General features: G+C 41.6%; 1 protein-coding gene across 1 annotated transcript in view; it reads right to left on the reverse strand.

The window, feature by feature from the left end:
* Positions 1-19313, reverse strand: part of LOC134448122 (E3 ubiquitin-protein ligase rnf213-alpha-like) — a 195616-nt gene that overhangs the window by 71558 nt on the left and 104745 nt on the right. The window contains 1 exon segment of the mRNA XM_063197880.1: positions 3204-3304. Within this exon segment, the coding sequence (XP_063053950.1) occupies positions 3204-3304 (101 nt within the window).

Consider the following 19313-nt stretch of genomic DNA (forward strand, 5'->3'; position numbering starts at 1 on the left):
CTTTACTGGATGTAGTAAAGTTGTTTTTCATCATTTTGTTGTACTTTTGATAAATGTTGTCCTCATGTAATAGTGCTGTCTATTTTATTTCAAGTATTGGTTATGCGACAATGTTTGGGTTTTGTTTTGTCGGCACTGGTGACATGGGTTTTTGTTTGTTTTTATTTTATAGCTCTCTTCTCTGTTCCAGCTGCACCCGTCTCCTGGTTACTGTCTGTGTGTGGTTAAGATGCCCACTGAGCGCTTCTTTCTGTGCGGCACATTGCTGACTGTGTTTGCCTTTTCCTGTATTGATGTATGCACCTCTGTGATGGAGGGTGCAGGGTGTTTGGAAGTGTTTGTGTTTTACTTTTTTTACTTTTTTATTTGGTTTACAACTTTCTGGGTTATGCTGTATTTTGTTTTTATTTTCTCTCCAACTTGGTTTGATTTGTGTTAACAATTATCCTCCTCGTTTACTGTGCTCAAAGCCTGTTTAGGTATGACTTCAGTGTTATTGAGTCATGTGGATGACACATGCCTCAAACAGGAGAGACATTTTAGGATATTTACAGATGTTTTATGCATCATGTTTTATTTTGTTTGGTAATTCTTTAAAGCACATGGAATAATGACTGTTTTTGAAATGTGCTACTCCTCAAATTAATGAATAGTGCATAAAACAAATGCATGTTAAATGAGATCTTGTTCTGAAACTTCACCCCTAACCAAACCTAACACATTTACTTACAATGTTGATTTCACTAACCATATTTAGAAACACATTGAGAATGATAAATGTTTAGAGTAGAATGCTTTTCGCTGTTCTTCATTTTCAGCAGGAAAAGTTCCAAGTTGCACGCAGGGCCGCTGACAGATTTGGCTGGGCCCCGGACAAAGTCATCTGAAAGGCCCCCCTCACCCAATACATGCAATGTAGTGAGGACCCAATCCTGCCCCCCCCTTCTCCCAGGGCCCGGGGCAACTGTTCCCTTTGTCCCCCCTTGTCAGCTTCCTTGGTTGCACGTTAAGACTTGGAGTGGAGAGAGCTGACTGGTTGCATCAAAAGGGACTGCATGTTTACATACCGTCCGTCTCAGTACTGGTGAGCAAGGAGCCAATGGAGAATGCAAGTGTGAGACTGTGTTTTTCCTTACAAGTTGGACATTTTCTATGAACATGGACTTTGAGAGTGGATACAAATCCAAAGATGATTGATAGACACTGATGATGAAGTGAATATTACGTGTACCTGTCATACATGGCTTATGTGTGTTTAAGACTTCATTGAGAGAACAAGAAATAATGATTTTCTTTTAACATTGTGTATATTCGAAACATAGGTATGATTTTGTTCCTAATTTTATGTGATTAGAATGACACCATAGATGTTTTGACTACGCTATACCAATTTAAAATCTTTTAGGAATGCCTTAGTTGCTCCCTATGCTCATGTGAAAGCTGCTGGTCCAGAACTTAAATATTTATGTTGACCTAGGTGATTGGCAGGAAATCGACACTTCTCTCTCTCTCAGCAGTAACCCTGGTTATTAAAGGAGTCTACTGGTCAGACAAGTTGAAACCTTTGCCCACAACGAGGTTGGGGAGGTATTTGTGCTTCTGTCTGGATGACAGATCTTTATAGTGTCTGATTCAAAGTGACGCTCTGCGTTGTCTATGCAGATGCACGTGTGCCATCAGAATGATTCCAATGGATGAAAAAAAAGAAAACTGCTGACTTTGAGAAGGACGTTTCCTGGACAAGCATGGGTACAGCCTTGTTTAAGAACTGAGACAATTTGGAACTGTTAATAACTAATATGGAGCAGACTAACGCAGTGTAATGGTTCTGAATAACTGAATAACTCTGACCGTTATATTTGAATATTTTCATTCTACACACCATGCGTAAAAGCCATGGTGATTGTTTAGTGATAATGATTATATTTTCAAGAGGAGGGAATTATGTTAATAAATTTATACATGTATTATTGAAAATATACAATGTGATAAAAGTGTAACCTTTCGTTAGGAGTTTATTGGTTATACTTTGGTATCCTGTTAGTCTCGCTCTCTCCCTCTCCCTTGCTCATTGATTTATGTGACGTCTCAGAGACATCTCTCCCCTCCCAGTCTGTCCCAGACCACTTTGCTGAACTTTGTTTAGGCTATGGAAGCTATCAATCACAGGCCAGTCGCCACTAAGAGCCCATCACGGAACCAGGGGGAGACGAGACCTTATATGTCACTATTCTATAGTTTTACATATTCATGATAGGAAAGATGACGTCATGGACTGGGGGGACTGGGACTGTTTTAAATAAGTTTGTTTCTGTATACACTTCAGGACTTGCTGGGTATTTCCCCACGCAGTAACTCCTCCGGCCGTTAAACAATAAAATCTGCTCGCAGATTTTAAATGCTACCTCTGTTTCCTGTGTGTTCTTTCAGGTCAATTTGATTTTAAGGTAATACAGTGAAATTGTTAAAGTGATAATGTGAATTTATTCACAGTGACCAATGCAAATGTAATCTACAGGTCCAATGTCTTTCGTTTATTCTTTCCCAACACCACCAATTGACTTGCATTGGCTTTCTGCCAATGCTTTCCCACCAAAAAGGGGCGTAACGCACATGGCACACGTCACGCCGTTCATGCGTATTGGACAGAGGACATACATGCTGAGCGAGCCAAATAAGGTGTGGGGCCTGGTCGCCAACCTCCAGTACCTACGTGTACTAAAGGGATTGCTGGCTTTAAGTTTTATTCAGAATTAAAGTGTGTTACTGCCAAATTAAAATCGTCATGTAAACGAAGCCAATGTGGTCATTTCCACTGGTCAACTTCTAGAATACTGTTCCTATATGAGTTGCCCAGATTAGATAACCTTAGACCTTGTCGACATGGCAGAGAGAAAATGCAGTTTATTTTTCTCAAAATCTGAACCTGTTTGTGGGCAAGCGTACATATCGTGATTGGCAGGGTAGAACGTGAATGCTAAAACGCACAAGTCCATCAAATATGAATCACAAAATGCTTAGGCATATGTTTGGCAGTTGCAAACATGCACACCAACAACATTGTCAGGATAAACTTTGCCTTGGTTGTGCTTTACGTCACTGCGACAGCAAAAGGACTTTAACACACTACTCTTGCACTTCCCAATTTTAAAGTGGCATGTGAATGTAACATAAGTAAAATGGAGAAGAGGTGGGAGACTCACCTGAATATGCACTCTACAGCTTTATCCTTACACTCTTTCAGGATAATCAGGACTTCCTCAAATGGCTGCTGCAGCTTCAGGTCAGAGTTCCCTCTCAACACCTGTGCAACACAAGTGAACACACACACACACACACACACACACACACACACACACACACACACACACACACACACACACACACACACACACACACACACACACACACACACACACACGCACACACACACACACACGCCATAGTGTATGTTTCAGAGTTTTTCACACTCCAACGTCCAGAACAGACAATGTGGGGATTTAGCCAGTGTGTCTGTGTGTGTTAGATTGTGGCTCGGGCTGTTTTTTTCTGTCAGAGCCCGGCCCTCGACCGACAGAAAAGTTCTCGAATCCGACCCGTACCCGAGGCGAATTACATTTTTTTGTGTCCGAGCCCGACCGAAGCCCGAGACCAGTGGCATGACAACAGATCCATGTGCGCAAGCAAGATTACCTATGCGGGCTCCATATTCAATATAGCACGTAATAAATAGCCAGGATAGGCAAATACATTAGGATGATGCAATTTACAGCAGCCTAATTTAACACACACAAACACACGTGACGGCACACCGTATATTTCTTTTGTGTTAGACTAGCCAGAGATGCATGGGAGGGGCATGAGAGCATAAGTGCGGCTACCGGAGTAGTTGTTACGTTGCTGTTGTGCAAATAAATCCCTGTGAGCCCCGTGAAGCTGCCCCTTGTTGTTAAGAAGGATATAGGGAAGTTAACCCCGAAGAACAGTAGCCTGTTCGGCCCTGGAAGCTCTAAGAGAATGCATTTTCCCCTTATCTCCATGCGGTCAAGATAATATTCGCAAAGGATAACATTAGCATAACTGTACAGTAAAAGTGACAACAATTAAGAACCTACGTGAAGGACATGACATGATATCAAAATGATGTCACAGGCTGACACAATAGTAACAGTAAACCTCTCCGCCCCAACTTTACTCCACATAATGTCTGTGTGCATCTTCTCTATCCATATTATGCTTCTCTTGATAGCCCATACTGTGAGTGTAATAGTGATATTTAGTCATTTTGCCTTGAAGGCATAATAAAACTTAGACGTACGCTAAACAAAAAGACTGCATGTTTACTGACAACTGCTAATTTGGCGATTATTAAGAAAGCAAGTTGACTCGGCATCCGTGCTTAATAGGCTGACCTGGAGTGAGCGTCCAAATGTTGCCTCTGGTAACTGGCACTCTGTTTGCATACAGCCAATAATCTCTTGCACAAATAGCCTACCAATATTTTAATTTATGCATATTCAATAATATCCAATTAGGAAATCTGCTCGCACTCAAAAATATGCCGTGCTGTATTTACAAAGGTGCAAACGTTTCGGGTGATCCCATCCTCAGTGCAAAAAAAGGTCACCCGAAACGTTTGCACTTTCGCAAATACAGCCCGGCACATTGTGAGATCATTAAAAACCCACTTTATTTTGGCATCTCTTTTCAAGTCTTTTTTGAGTGCGAGCTCCAGATTTTCTGACTTTGCATTACTCAATATTCCAAGTCAACGCACCACCACATAACTAAAGCCCAGAGCCGGCTACAGAACCAAGTTGTTGGACGGGCATTTGATGGAGTATGGGGGGGGCACATTGGTTGGGGGTATGGGGGTCCTCCCCCGGAAAATATGGCATTTCTTAGATGCAATTTCCTGTTTCAGCTCTATACGGAACAGTACTTTTGTTTCTAAATACAGGACAATCCCATTATTTCAAGGGATCACTGGTCACTTATTATTTCACATTTAGGTCTATTGACAATGTCTAAATAGTGTAGCCTATTCCTTTATTTATTTATTAGGGCTATGGTGGTTAATGACTGATGGAATTTAATCTTGTACTTCATATTTATCGTATTCAGAAAAAAAACTCATTTGTTGCATATTAATGACCGTATCAGCATGTTTAGGTGAATAGGCCCAGGGGGGGCAATGCCCCCCAATGCCCCCCCGTGGCGCCGGCCCTGCTAAAGCCACATTGAAAGGCGCAGGCCCTCTTTTTTATTTTTTAAATTTTTTGCATATCCAATTACTCATTTTTTTAATCACAAAAACTGATGTTTGCATGAACTGAAACGTGTCCTCTAGTTGTTTATAATTGTTTTATATTGTAATAGACCAGAGCGGTAGTCTCGTTGAGGCGTTTACTGTCAAAACAGAGCTGTTGTTACAGCCACAACTCTCCAACTTAAAGGGACAGTTTGGTCAATTTCAACATGCAGTTGTATTGCTCACGCTACCCTTGACTTTTCAGTACCTGGTGATGCCACATTTGTCGGCTCAGCCCTTTCCGAGATATGAGCAATTCTAATGGGGGCAGCGTTTGTTTACATTTTTTTTAAATGAAACATAGGCCAACTCCAAATATTTTCCCAAAAGGTACTGCTGTTTGCTAGTTGTCTGCTGATGTTTTATAACCTTTTGGATGTTTTTGGGAATAAATAAAAATGTTTTTTTTTTAAATGTAAACAAAGAGCTGCCCCCATTACAATGACCAGGATCTCGGAACCGGCTGAAGAAGAAGAAAAAAAAAATGTCTCGGGCACTGACAAGTCCAGGGTAGTGTGAGCATTACAACTGCATGTTGAAATTGACCAAACTGTCCCTTTAACGGGTAAATCATTCCTCTCTCCTAGACATTCTGTACACATTCCATAGAACACACAGACACGCGCCCCACTTAACCCCTTAGCTCAAGGCACTAACACAATAATAGCACAGACAATAACAGGAACAGACCATTAACAGAACACAATTAACACGGGTTATCACAATATGTTTGTCCCGAGTCCGGCCCGTCGGGTTCTGACCAGGCCCGTCAGGCTTCGGTGGGGTTGCTACACTCTAGTGTGTGTGTGTGTGTGTGTGTGTGTGTGTGTGTGTGTGTGTGTGTGTGTGTGTGTGTGTGTGTGTGTGTGTGTGTGTGTGTGTGTGTGTGGCTAGAACACACTGTTGGGGTCAAAATGATTTGCCTCCTCTCCTGAAATTAGATAGCTGTCTTGATTTTTCAGTAAGAATTACCATTCAGAATTTCTGTTATTACTATGGAAACAATGTTCAATGTATACTTCATTGTTACACCAAGAGATTGGATACCACCCAGATACTCAAACATTTTTGCTCCCATAAGTTGAGTGCCACACCACAGTAATACCTTTTTTCTGTAGTTTTTTTCTCTAAAATTTGTTAATATTCTAAAAGATTATGATCAAAAACGTAAACAATGTCACAACTTGAATATTGCACCTCAGCATTGTATCAAAACACAGCTTATGTGATTGTTAAAGGGGCATTCCACCGGTGGAGACATGAATATGTTACTGAAAGTGGGTCATATGTATAGTAGAATAGTAACATACATTTCTAATTTGGTGCCTTCTTGGCCAAGAAAAGGCAGAAAATGACTTTTTAGTGCTTGAGGATTTGTGACAACAATCCCCATAATGCACTGCAATGCTCAAGTTCCAAAGGCCACACCTAGTTATTTGGGACTCTATGCATCATCCCTCCCTCAGCTTGCAGGCAGTGTTGCCAGATTGGGCTGTTTCCTGCCCAATTGGGCTGCTTAGGATGGTCGTGTGCGGGTAAAAATGGCATTTAGCAGAAAAACCTGCCCAATTTTAGCCATAGAAATCAATAGAATTGGGCGGGATTTTGAGCTTCTAGGCTGGTTTTGAGCAGTTTTTGGGCTGGAAATCATCAGCCTCATCTGGCAACCCTGCTTGCAGGTGCATCACAGTGGGACAGACATCACTGGAAAGGAGAAGCTGGAGCACACTGCAGCTTAGTTTTCAAGACTTTATTTTGTGCACACACACGACCAAAATTTCTGTGTTGCTACACCTTCTTCAGAGTCAAATGATAGCAAGAGAGAGACACACATTTCAAGACTTGACATTCACAGGTGATCCTACTTGGTTTGGCTAAATTGGTCTGATCTCATTGCAGGTAATTGACCCCACCCCCAACACCAGGACAAGATTGTAGACAATTCACCTTTCCGCGGCCACCCCCCAAAATGGTAACTGACCAATCATAGCATAGCAACAGTTACTAAGCTCGGGACCTTGGTCAAGCCAGCCATTTTGATGAATGGAAGTCTATGAGAGAGATCCCGAGTTTGGAAGATAAAATGAAATGTTGCGCGTATGGCGTGTGTAATTCCGACAACGGAGATACAAAAAAGTTGGAGGGAGGGGTTACATTTCATTCCTTCCCAAAACCAAAGACCGAGATGGAGAAATTCCTGCTGTGGACTAAACAATGTGGACTACCCCACCACCACCACCAGCATGTAAACAGAAGCCACTACAAGCTAAGGTAAGCAGCTATTTTAATGTCGCTAAAATCCACCTACCTCATTGAAAACGTGATGATACCACTTCTTCAAATACAATTTAGTAGCACTACCTTGCATTTTTGGGCAGCTAGAACTGTGTGGATGATCATAATAAGCTGGATTGAATGGGTTAGCCTCATTTAGCATAGGCTAACTGTAAGTTTATTGTCACTGTTGACTGTTCTGTTCATATTGTGCATGCATGCAAGTAGCAACCAAAGTAATGTTAATGTTGTGTACAGTTGAAAAGTTTATCTTGTACAATGGCATTTAAAGTGGGATGCCACTTGTTTGCTTGTAGTAAACAAGCATCAGCTATGCTGGGCAAAGTATTCTGCTATTTGCGTTAGAATCCCACCTCATGTAACCATTGCAACTGAACTGAGATTGAATAATAAGATCCCAGATGTGCTGTACTTCACAATGTGCATTTTATTTTAGTGCCTTCAATCAGAGATGATTTAGTTATACATTGCAACATTAATAGAGATTGTTGTACCCAGTCATCATTCTCAAAACATCAACAAAACATCTTAGCCCTACACTAACATGCATCAACCTTGCATTACTATGAAAATGTAATGGAAAGTCAAACTGATTGTTTACAGGGTACGAGGAGAGAGCTCAAACTCCACTGAACACCTTAACACTGGAACAAAGTGCTTCAAACACCAGTGACCATGGTGTGTGTGTGTGTGTGTGTGTGTGCGTGTGTGCGTGTGTGTGTGTGTGTGTGTGTGTGTGTGTGTGTGTGTGTGTGTGTGTGTGTGTGTGTGTGTGTGTGTGTGTGTGAGCGAGCGAGCGAGAGATATTTATATGCAGTTTGCTAACTTTTCCTGTTGTTGTTGTTCGTTGTTTACAGATCCCACCACTGATCATGGAGATGAGCTTCAGATGTTGAGGGACATGGTGGCCACTCAGAAGGCTGAGATAACCAAGCTGACTGTACAACTAGAGGCAAAGGATGTCCAGCTCCAACAACTTGGATACAAACTCCATTTACACACTACTTTGGTGTTAAAACCAGAGTCTGTGCATGAAAGTGATGTGTTAGGCCATTTCCAGTAGGCTACTGCGCTTGATTCACCTATGAGCATTTTAATACCTTGTATGAGTTCAACATTTTAAATAATCCAGGTACAGTGGCACACCAGACCTTCCTTTGTGTAGTGAGCTGTTATTGACACTGATAACATTTAGACAAGTATTTGGTTACAAAAGATTCCACATCAGTTTACAGAATGTGAGCACAATATTTAATAAGTCAACATCAGCCCTGTGTGTAGTTATTGTGTGTTATGTATTGATTATTTTGTTATTGTGTATTAAATACCATCCATCATCATGCATATTGTCATGACCTGTGTATTTTCATTTTTTTCTGAAATGCTTTAACCCATTTCATGTCATGGTGAATTACCTGATGACTTAAGCCACTCCAAGAGGGTAACTTATGTGTGGTCTGCAACAACAGTGATGTCCACAGGAGGTTTGCACCAAATAGCTCAGGTGTTCCTGTCTGCCTTTGTAGGAGAGCCAGTTTGTCACCTGTCACATTGAAGTTCCAGGAGGGAGGGCAGTAGGCCTACAACGAAATTCTCTCTAACTTCCACTGTTTACAATGTAGCCAATGTAATTTGTAGATTACTGGAAATATTTATTTATCTATTCACTGAACTTTAATGTAGGCTTACTGGTTTCCTAGTGACCGTAAGAGACACCTTATAGAAACACCTTTTGCTTTTGGAGCAACCACAGATGACACATGCACTGGTTTTATTTTAGTATCATTGTGCCATTGCTGTGTGAAGCTTGTGGAGGATTGGGGTTCCAAAGGGTTGCCTTTCACTTGCATGAGGTGAAATGTGTTGAACAAGCCAAGTCAACGATGTGGGAGCAATAGACTGGAGCGCTACAGGTGGGAATGTTTACATCTGGCATCTGTTACCATCACATGGATTTAATGCAACAAATATGATAATCATGTGCATTTTAATGCAACGTGTGATAAAGGTGACTTACCCTGCTTTAGGTCTAGGCCTACATAAGCACTGCTGCTCTTGTAAATTATTAGATGCTTGCCTCTTACATTGGGATCTGTATACTTTACCCTCTGTCTCATCTGGCTACAAACACAGCATATAATGTTGTGGATGTAGCCTTCATAAGCCTGTTGCAGACCTTTTTGTCAACTTTTATCTTATATTTTGCTGTTTCTCAACAAATTACTTGTGATTTCCATGGGCAGAGCCGAAATTGACAGGGGTGAAAACATGTCGCATGCCATTCATTCTAATGCTGAGAACCTGGAATACGTGAAAGCTTGACTCGCATAGCAACCGTTGCTAAGGGGGGGAGGAGTTTGCGGAAAGGTCAATTAGACAGCTTGCCAACTTCCCAAAACAAAATAAAAAAGTGAAAAAAACAATACACAAAGAACATTGTCAATAAAACCACAGCTAAAATTATTAGAAGACCACAGCCGCGATGCTGGAACAATTTGTTACAGAGAGCAAGACATATTGTGTTCCTCATTTATGCCCTGAGGCTCCACTGAATTTAGAGTATGAATCCAAAATGCCTTTCCACAAAGCCTCTCTGTCTAATTGTCTGCAATCTTGTCCTGGTGTTGGGGGGTGGGGTCAATTACCTGCAATGAGATGAGGCCAATTTAGCCAAACCAAGTGGGATCACCTGTGAATGTCAAGTCCTGAAATGTGTGTCTCTCTCTTGCTATCATTTGACTCTGAAGAAGGTGTAGCAACACCGAAACGTTGGTCGGGTGTGTGCACAAAATAAAGTCTTGAAAACTAAGCTGCAGTGTGCTCCAGCTTCTCCTTCCCAGCTATGCTAGTGACTTACTGGCAGTGTTCCCAGGTGAGGCTGATGATTTCCAGCCCAAAAAATGTTCAAAACCCACCTGGAAGCACTAAATCCCGCCCAATTCTATTGATGTCGATGGGAATTGGGCGAGTTTTCCTGTAAAATGCCATTTTTACCCGCAGACAGCCATCCCAAGCAGCCCAATTGGGTGGGAAACAGCCCAATCTGGCAACACTGCTTACTGGAGCCTCAATGCCAGTGATTTCAAAAGCACTGGGACACTGATCTGTGATAGGTCTGTTAGAGCATTAGGTCCAACCCCCTATGGGCGGGGTTGAAAAGGTGGGAAAAAGGCTTGTAGTCTCAACAGAAATCCACCTCTCTTACACTTCCTATATCGATGATGCAAAATGACCATTTTTACATCATTGACATAGGAAGTGTTAAGAGATGAATGTGGATTTCTCCAATCTCAGGGGGAATTGAGAGATTTTTGAAAGACCATTCAAAAGTATGACTGGGTGTCTATCAATGGAAAGCCTAATGCAAAATGGGTGGAGTGTCCCTTTAAGCGGGCTTGCGGAGCAAGGACCATGCAGAGCATGGCCCTTGCAGAGCAAGGCCCGATTATAGTAATCTCTAAGTCCTGTTTTTTGGTTATCTTGTGCAGGGCAGTAAAAATGGAAAATGGATCTCCTCCTACGCCTTTCGAGATAGAGACACCGTTCAAACACTAAAACGACCGGCTCGGCTTGGAGATCGCGTATAGTTATAGGCTTCTCCGTGTCTCTTGTCGTTTTCCCGTTTTAGGCGATTTTGTTAAAGCCTGGGTCCCCATTGAAAACCATGGTGGAACCTCCATGAACCAAGGTTCCGCCACTCTAGAGATTAGAGTGTAGGAGGCTTTTTCGGTCATAAAACATCAACACTTTCACCTAGAAGTTTAGTTGACGCGTTGTTAGCGAGCTCTATGGGATGTCTCCAAATTGTGAAAGTTTCATCTCCCAACTCCCAATACTTTTTAAATGGCAGGTTTGTAAAAAAAAAACAGGCCTGGGTCTATGGAGAATCCCAGTCTTTCGAAAAGTGCATTTTTCAAGAGATCAGCGCATGTCCCACACGGAGGTCCATTTGTGCCTGAAAAATGCAACCTATAAACTTCATTCAAAGACTGTTAGAGAGATCACAAGCATGACTCCGATCTGTGAAAAGGACACGTGCCAACTCCTTTTAGTTTTTTTACAACGATGTTGTAAAGACAAAAAACTCATTCTCATTCTCTCCCCTTTTTAAGGCTCAATCATTGAGAGTAAATAGAATGGAGGCCAAAATTCTATTTCATTGTTGAAGCCAAGTTGGAGCCAAGGTTGGACCCAAAAAGACCAAAAAATGGCCAAATCCCATTCATTCCTATGAGAGACATAAAACCCTGTATCTCCCTTAAATGCCACTCCAGGGGGCTCATTTTTCGCTCAACTAGTAGGTCCCCTTGCTCTCCAACTTACCAGGGTGGTGATTTTTTGTGGTGATGTTTTATTTTAGAGAGATATTAAAAGTTAAATTGACCAATGAGCATCAGAACATGGTTTGATTGACCGTTAGAAGTCTTGTTGTTGTCCAATCAGCACCTGCGTTTGGCGTTGCTAAGGTGGAATGTAAGTTGGAATGTTCCCAAATCTGGCTTCAAAGCGTTGAATGGCAAAAAGCGTTGATTTGGCGTCCATTCTATTTACTGTCAATGGGCTCAATACTAACTGTCAGTTAGTATCAGAACAGGTGCTCCCAATGAAGAGTTCCATCTTAACTGCCACTGTCTCAAGATTCTATTCTTAACGAGCAGGTGTGAGCAGCCATTCTAGAAGTCTATTGTTTAGCTCTTCAATGCAATGTCATATAGTCTTGCTGGACTGTGCATGACAGCTAGCTGCTTGGCATAATGGGAATGCATGCTGCTGGATTAGAGATATGGAGGTTGAGGGTTCAAACCCCACCCGAAGCCATGTTGATTTTCAAAATTATATCATATGCAGTGTTCCTTGGCCAACTTAAAATGCCATGTATGTCATTTATTGTCAATGGCAAATGTGCTGGATTAGAGATATGGAGGTTGAGAGTTCGAATCCCACTTGAAGCGATGCTGATTTTCAAAATTATATCATATGCAGTGTTCCTTAGCCAAGTTAAAATACCATGTATGTCATTTAGTATCGATGGCAAATGTGCTGAATTACAGATATTGAGGTTGGGGGTTCGAACCCCAGTCAAAGCCATGTTGATTTTCTAAATTATATCATATGCAGTGTTCCTTGGCCAACTTGAAATGCCATGTATGTCATTTAGTATGGATGGCAAATGTGCTGAATTACAGATATTGAGGTTGGGGGTTCGAACCCCAGTCAAAGCCATGTTGATTTTCTAAATTATATCATATGCAGCGTTCCTTGGCCGACTTAAAATGCCATGTATGTCATTTAGTATGGATGGCAAATGTGCTGAATTACAGATATTGAGGTTGGGGGTTCGAACCCCAGTCAAAGCCATGTTGATTTTCAAAATTATATCATATGCAGTGTTCCTTGGCCAACTTAAACTGCCATGTATGTCATTTAGTATGCATGGCAAATGTGCTGAATTACAGATATGGAGGTTGGGGGTTCGAATCCCAGTCGAAGCCATGTTGATTTTCAAAATTATATCATATGCAGTTTTCCTTGGCCAACTTAAAATGCCATGTATGTCATTTAGTATGAATGGCAAATGTGCTGAATTAGGGATATGGGGGTTGGAGGTTCGAACCCCAGTCGAAGCCATGTTGATTTTCAAAATGATATCATATGCAGTGTTCCTTAGCCAACTTCAAATATCATGTATTGTATGTCATTTAATATCAATGGCAAAGGGGTTGGATTACAGATATGGAGGTTGTGAGTTCTAATCCCGCTCGAAGCCATGTTGATTTTCAAAATTATATCATATGCAGTGTTCCTTAGCCAACTTAAAATACCATGTATGTCATTTATTATATCCCCAAAACACAGAGCTACAACACTTTCAAGATGGCTGAATCCAAGATGGCTGAATTGTTTGGCCCATAACTTCTGACTGGGTGGATGGAGTTTTTCCAAGATTTCTTTTAGCTTTGTTTTCTCAATAGTACTTTGTTTCATCTCTGCCCCAAAAGGCAAGCCCGCTTCCAGCATTTTCTGTGAGAATGCATTTCTAGTTATTACAGCAAAGTATCAAACCATGCACTTCCCTGTCTCTGATCAGGTCACGTCAAGTTCATCAAAAAATAGCTGTCTCACCATTGCTTTGCTAGTCATGGGACATACGAAAAGACTTGTAGCTGGGCAGGTTAGACCCTTATTAGGACCAGATACTTCAGGTTGTGATACAAGCACCCAAATTGGCACAAATGATCCTTAGGCCATACTGTTTTCAAAAAATATGCGGGCCACTATATTCAAGATGGCTGCTCATTTTCCAAGATGGCCATCAATGCCGGAGTGGCTATTATAAGTATCGGGACATATCCCGGCCCAAACCATTAATTTTGATGGGTGTGGCCTGGTTGGACCATGGGGAAATATATTTGGTATATGGTATATTTTAGGGATACATCTATTAGCACTAATACAGATGTAACCCGCGGGTGGTTGTAGCCTTAAGTGGGAGGAGGGGTGGACTTTTACTTTGATGTCCGGCTGAGCGAAGTTATGAAGTCTCGTACCAGTGGCAAACTATCGTTTGATCTCGTTAGCACCTGAGTCGCAGTTGATACCAGGGCACACGGTTGTTGGCACGCCAAGTAAAACGCTGCCTTGAATTCTGTTCGTAAAATACTGAAAGCACTGAAGTTGGTTCCAGTCGCAATTCGAAGTATCAGTACTAAGCCTACCAGCATCTTGGTGAGTAGGCTGCGTGTCTTAATTGGGAGGTTTATGTTGCTAGGTTTGTGTATGATACTGACGCCGTAATTGTTTTAGCAGTAGTGGGCATCCGAGGGAAGCCAGACAGACGCCCGCCGTGTGCCTTGAGAGAAGCGTGGCCAGGTATGAGCATTTGCACCTGTTAGCACACGGTATACACACACACACACACACACACACACACACACACACACACACACACACACACACACACACACACACACACACACTATCGCTCCATATTAACCCTGCTACCTCTGACTTGCGTTGCGTTGTACTGAATTATGAACGTTGCCTATGCTGTGTGGCATTGTAGGTGCGAGCCGCACCAACGGGGAAGAGGGGCCTTGAACAGAAGCTAGCGTTTACCTCGTGCATCGTACAACAGGTAGGCTACAAGCCTGTAAAACTTGAATGTGTCTGCTTCACTCTGTTGGTTTACACGCTGCACATTGTGCATTCCATTCATTGTATTTTTGTTGTGTTTTAGGACCGGCACCAATAGAGAGCCGTGTCAATAGCCATACCGTTTTGTGTGTTTATGTTTGTTACGTTTTATTTTGTAAACCCTTTTCATTGAGTGCCCACGGGTAACTGTGCAATACTGTGTGTGAGTGGGGAGCATAACAGCTGGGTTTTTGTTTGTTCTTTTGGGGGAACTCCTCACTGGCGAGTGCCAAAATTATTAAATACATAGAGTGCAGTGGATACCATAGAGTGTAGTGGGTTGAATCCCCTGAGTGTATACATTTATCTGACTTGAGTCAGCTTGGTGTGAACTACTGAATTACCTGGTTTGCAGTGGTGAAACATTTTGGTGTGAACTGAGGAGTTTGTGTAACCCTCCTTAATACTAGTGTGTAACCAGTGAGTGGGAACCCCCCTTTTTTCTTTGGTTGTTTATGCTCTCCAGCCTGGGCCAATAGTGTGTGCCCGATCAAGCCTTGTCCAACTTGCATTTGATTTTTACACAAGAAAAAGAAAGAGAAAATATTAAAGAAAATCATTTTAGAAACAAATTTTAAGAAACTATTTTCTATCTTCAATAAAAAGAATATTTGTACTGTGTCAGCACAATCGGTTTCCTGCGTGCTTTTCTTTGAGTTTTTATGGTAACAAAAGGTCACACAAACAACATGTTAATGCCTGCATAAGTACCTTGTAAAGCATGTACACTTATCAAATGCTAAGGCCAACTAGGTCCTTACTAAGGTTAAATTGGTAATGAATCCCTTATTGTGCATGTCATGAACAAGACATTTGCGAATACATGCCTAACAAATGTTTGATTTTGCTTTGTACAGTTTTGCTGTCATCAAGTTAAGGGTGAAAATCGAAGATTTGAATGAAAAAACAGCACAGGATGAGATAGCAGCAGCAGCAAGAAGCTTTGGGTGAGCATCTTCTTTCAACACAGAACAATGCCAGTTAAGAGAGAGTAGGCTAGGTAGCACTTCAGAGGATATGAGACTGTTAACAAGTAGGCTAGCCTACTGATCCAGGTGCGACTGGGCTGGTTCTAGGGTGCCGTCAATCGCCTGCCGATGCATTGGGAGAGTGGGGATGTCACGCTGAACTTCTTTTTTTAACCAAAAATTTAGCGGTTCAAACGAGTGGCTGCTTTTCTTTGCTGTAGGCCTACTAAATTAGTAGTGCTTCCTGGAATCCACCAAGTGGGAAAGTTACAGGTGTAGGCTATGCCGTGTCCATGATTGGAATTGATAAGAGAACCAAACGATTCCATGGAATTGAGACGCTCAGAACCGGTTCTCAACAGGAACCAGTTCGTGGCTCCTGTGTGTGTGTGCGTGGTGTGTGTGTGTGTGTGTGTGTGTGTGTGTGTGTGTGTGTGTGTGTGTGTGTGTGTGTGTGCTGGTTGTTTTGTGTTGTGTGTGTGTGGTGCGTGTGTGGTGCGTACGTGTGTGTGTGTGTGTGTTGTGTGTGTGCTGGTTGTTTTGTGTTGTGTGTGTGTGGTGCGTGTGTGGTGCATGTGTGTGTGTGTGTGTGTGTGTGTGTGTGTGTTGTGTTGTGGTGTGTGTGTGTGTGTGTGCTGGTTGTTTTGTGTTCACACACACACATACACACTCAGACACACATGCTCAGACACACACACACACACACACACACACACACACACACACACACACACACACACACACACACACACACACACACACACATACTCAGACACACACGCTCCACCAGTGTGCATGCACTGTAGCCACTCACAAGTGTAAGCCTAAATGCTTACATAGATGACCAAGGGTTATTGCCAGTGCATACCCATGAGTACACCCCTCACATTTTTGCAGATTTGTAAGTATATCTTTTCATAGGACAACACTAAAGAAATTTCACTTCTACACAATGATTAGTGACCTGTTAACAACATATATAACCCTTTACATTTCTTGTTCACTAATCAAAAATCAAAATACAGCCATTAACGTTTTACAACATGTAAAAAAAAGTGAGTACACTTCAGGTTCAAATCCTGTAGAGAGCTTCTGACAAGGGGCCGTATTGGCCCGAAACATCTCGAAATGGAAAGGGATTAAAAGGGAGGTCATCAGTGTGCGTTTCAACCTTTCTTTACATTGAACTTTTACATTTTCAGTCTGCACCTGTCTAAAATAGATGGGAAAGATATACTTACAAATCTGTGAAAAGGGGTGTACTCACTGTGAGGGATGTACTCACTTCTGTGACATACTGTACAGGTAACACGCACGTGCTGTGTACACTCATTGCAAACACCTACGTACACTGTGACAGGTAATCATAACACATATTGCTAAGGCTACACATATCTACAGTGTTTAGGCAACCACAACACACATCCCCAGGATTTAGAGACAACCAGTTAAGCATTAATAAATCAATATTAAACATCATCATCAATATTCAAACATTAATCAATATTATTTGGGGCTGCATGTTTGACAAACTGTGTATTTATTTATTTGTGAAATTTGACCATTTATAGGAGGTCAAGAGCTGCTGCGGTCAGTAACTAATTCCTTCTTGGCTGAGGTGAAGAAACTGTGTGAGAAGAGCAAGAATGACTGGTATCGCGTCTACCTGATACGCAAGATACGCAGCCAGCAGGGGGAAGAGTTTGTGAAAATGCTCCTGACAGAAACAGAGAAGCAGTGGATGTTTCCAGAGAAAGTACGACGGCGGGTATGTATACATAAGGTTTTTTGGTAACACTTTATTTTAGGGATACATCTATTATCACTTATACATACAATATTAATGCCTGTGTAAGTAACTTGTAAGTAGTTGTAACTTGTACTAAGCAAAATCAGACAGTTGTTAGACATTTATTCGCAAATGTCTTGTTCATGCACAATAAGGGATTTATTACCAATATAACCTTAGTAAGGACCTAGTAGACCTAGATTTCTATTTATGAGTAAGCAGTAAGGGCCAGAATACAATGTGTATAAGCTCCTGGTACACTGTGTGAACAAACCCTGAACAGTGTGAAAACAGATATTGAATAAGGGTCCCTATTCTAAAGTGATGCATTGCTCAGCCTAGATGGCTTAGGGCCCTCGCATTACCTATGGCCCGCACTACCTAGGGCCCCAACTCTACCCAGCACCCCCGGGAAACAAAGTTTAAGATTTTTTCTGATTCTGTACTAGTCTAATTAGATACATAGCTCTCAGTCTTTCCACTCAGTGTTGTAGTGCTGAATAGGAAGCATTATATAGAAAGGATTGGACGTAAACTTCTCAATGACGGTGGGGTGGTGAGATGTCATTTTTTCATACACCAATTAGTTTTAATTGTAAAAACCCTACAATAAATGCAGCACATAACGATGAGTAATAGTTTGGAAGCGAAACTAATCTATTCCTTTGTGATAAATAAGTTAATGTTTGAGAAACTTAGCTCCAAGAAGTGCAGTGCATGATGGGTAAGCCCAAAGTCAGAAATGCAATGCATGGCCAATGCAGCAATGATAATATTCCTGTTGTTACATACATGGAAAATTGTTTGGATAGCAACTAAATTGCACGAGTGAGGGGAGGAGCTAAGGACGTAGGTAGACTCAGAGCTGGGTAGGTTGTCTGTTGGCCTAGATTGCGTACCCATCATGCACTGCACTTCTTGAAGCTAATGTTCTCAAACATTAACTTAATTAATACTTAATACTTAATAACCCTTACACTTAGCTGATCATGTGGACTAGGTAGTGCTTGCCTGGGTGGTGTGGGGGCCCTAAGCCATCTGTGCTGAGCAATGCATCACTTTAGAATAGCGACCCTTATTTCGCATCTGTTTTCATACTGTTCAGGGTTTGTTCACACAGTGTGTCGGGAGCACATTGTATTCTGCCACTTACTACTTACTAATATATAGAAATATAGGCTTACTGGTCCTTACTAAGGTTATATTAGTAATAAATCCCTAATTGGGCATGAACAAGACATTTGTGAATACATGCTTAACAACTGTCTTATTTTGCTTAGTCCATGCCTTACAAGTTACTTACACAGGCATTAATATTGTATGTATTAATGCTAATAGATGTATCCCTAAAATAAAGTATTACCGTTTTTTTTTTTTTTTTCAATTGTTTTCACACAATTTCTGGTACTTGACACACACTCACATTTCAATTCTTAAACACACTTTTTTGAAAACAAATCGTTGCACACAATTCTCTGGATTTCACACAATTTTCATTAAATTAAATATGTGTGTGTGTGTGTGTGTGTGTGTGTGTGTGTGTGTGTGTGTGTGTGTGTGTGTGTGTGTGTGTGTGTGTGTGTGTGTGTGTGTGTGTGTGTGTGTGTGTGTGTGTGTGTTGTGTGTGTGTTGTGTGTGTGTTGTGTTGTGTTGTGTTGTGTTCTGTTGTGTTGTGTTGTGTGTGTGTGTTACGTTGTGTTGTGTTGTGTTGTGTTGTGTTGTGTTGTGTTGTGTTGTGTTGGTGAAGGTGTAGTCA

This window comes from Engraulis encrasicolus, chromosome 4 (genome assembly GCF_034702125.1).
Source record: "Engraulis encrasicolus isolate BLACKSEA-1 chromosome 4, IST_EnEncr_1.0, whole genome shotgun sequence".
In the NCBI taxonomy this organism is placed as follows: Eukaryota; Metazoa; Chordata; class Actinopteri; order Clupeiformes; family Engraulidae; genus Engraulis; species Engraulis encrasicolus.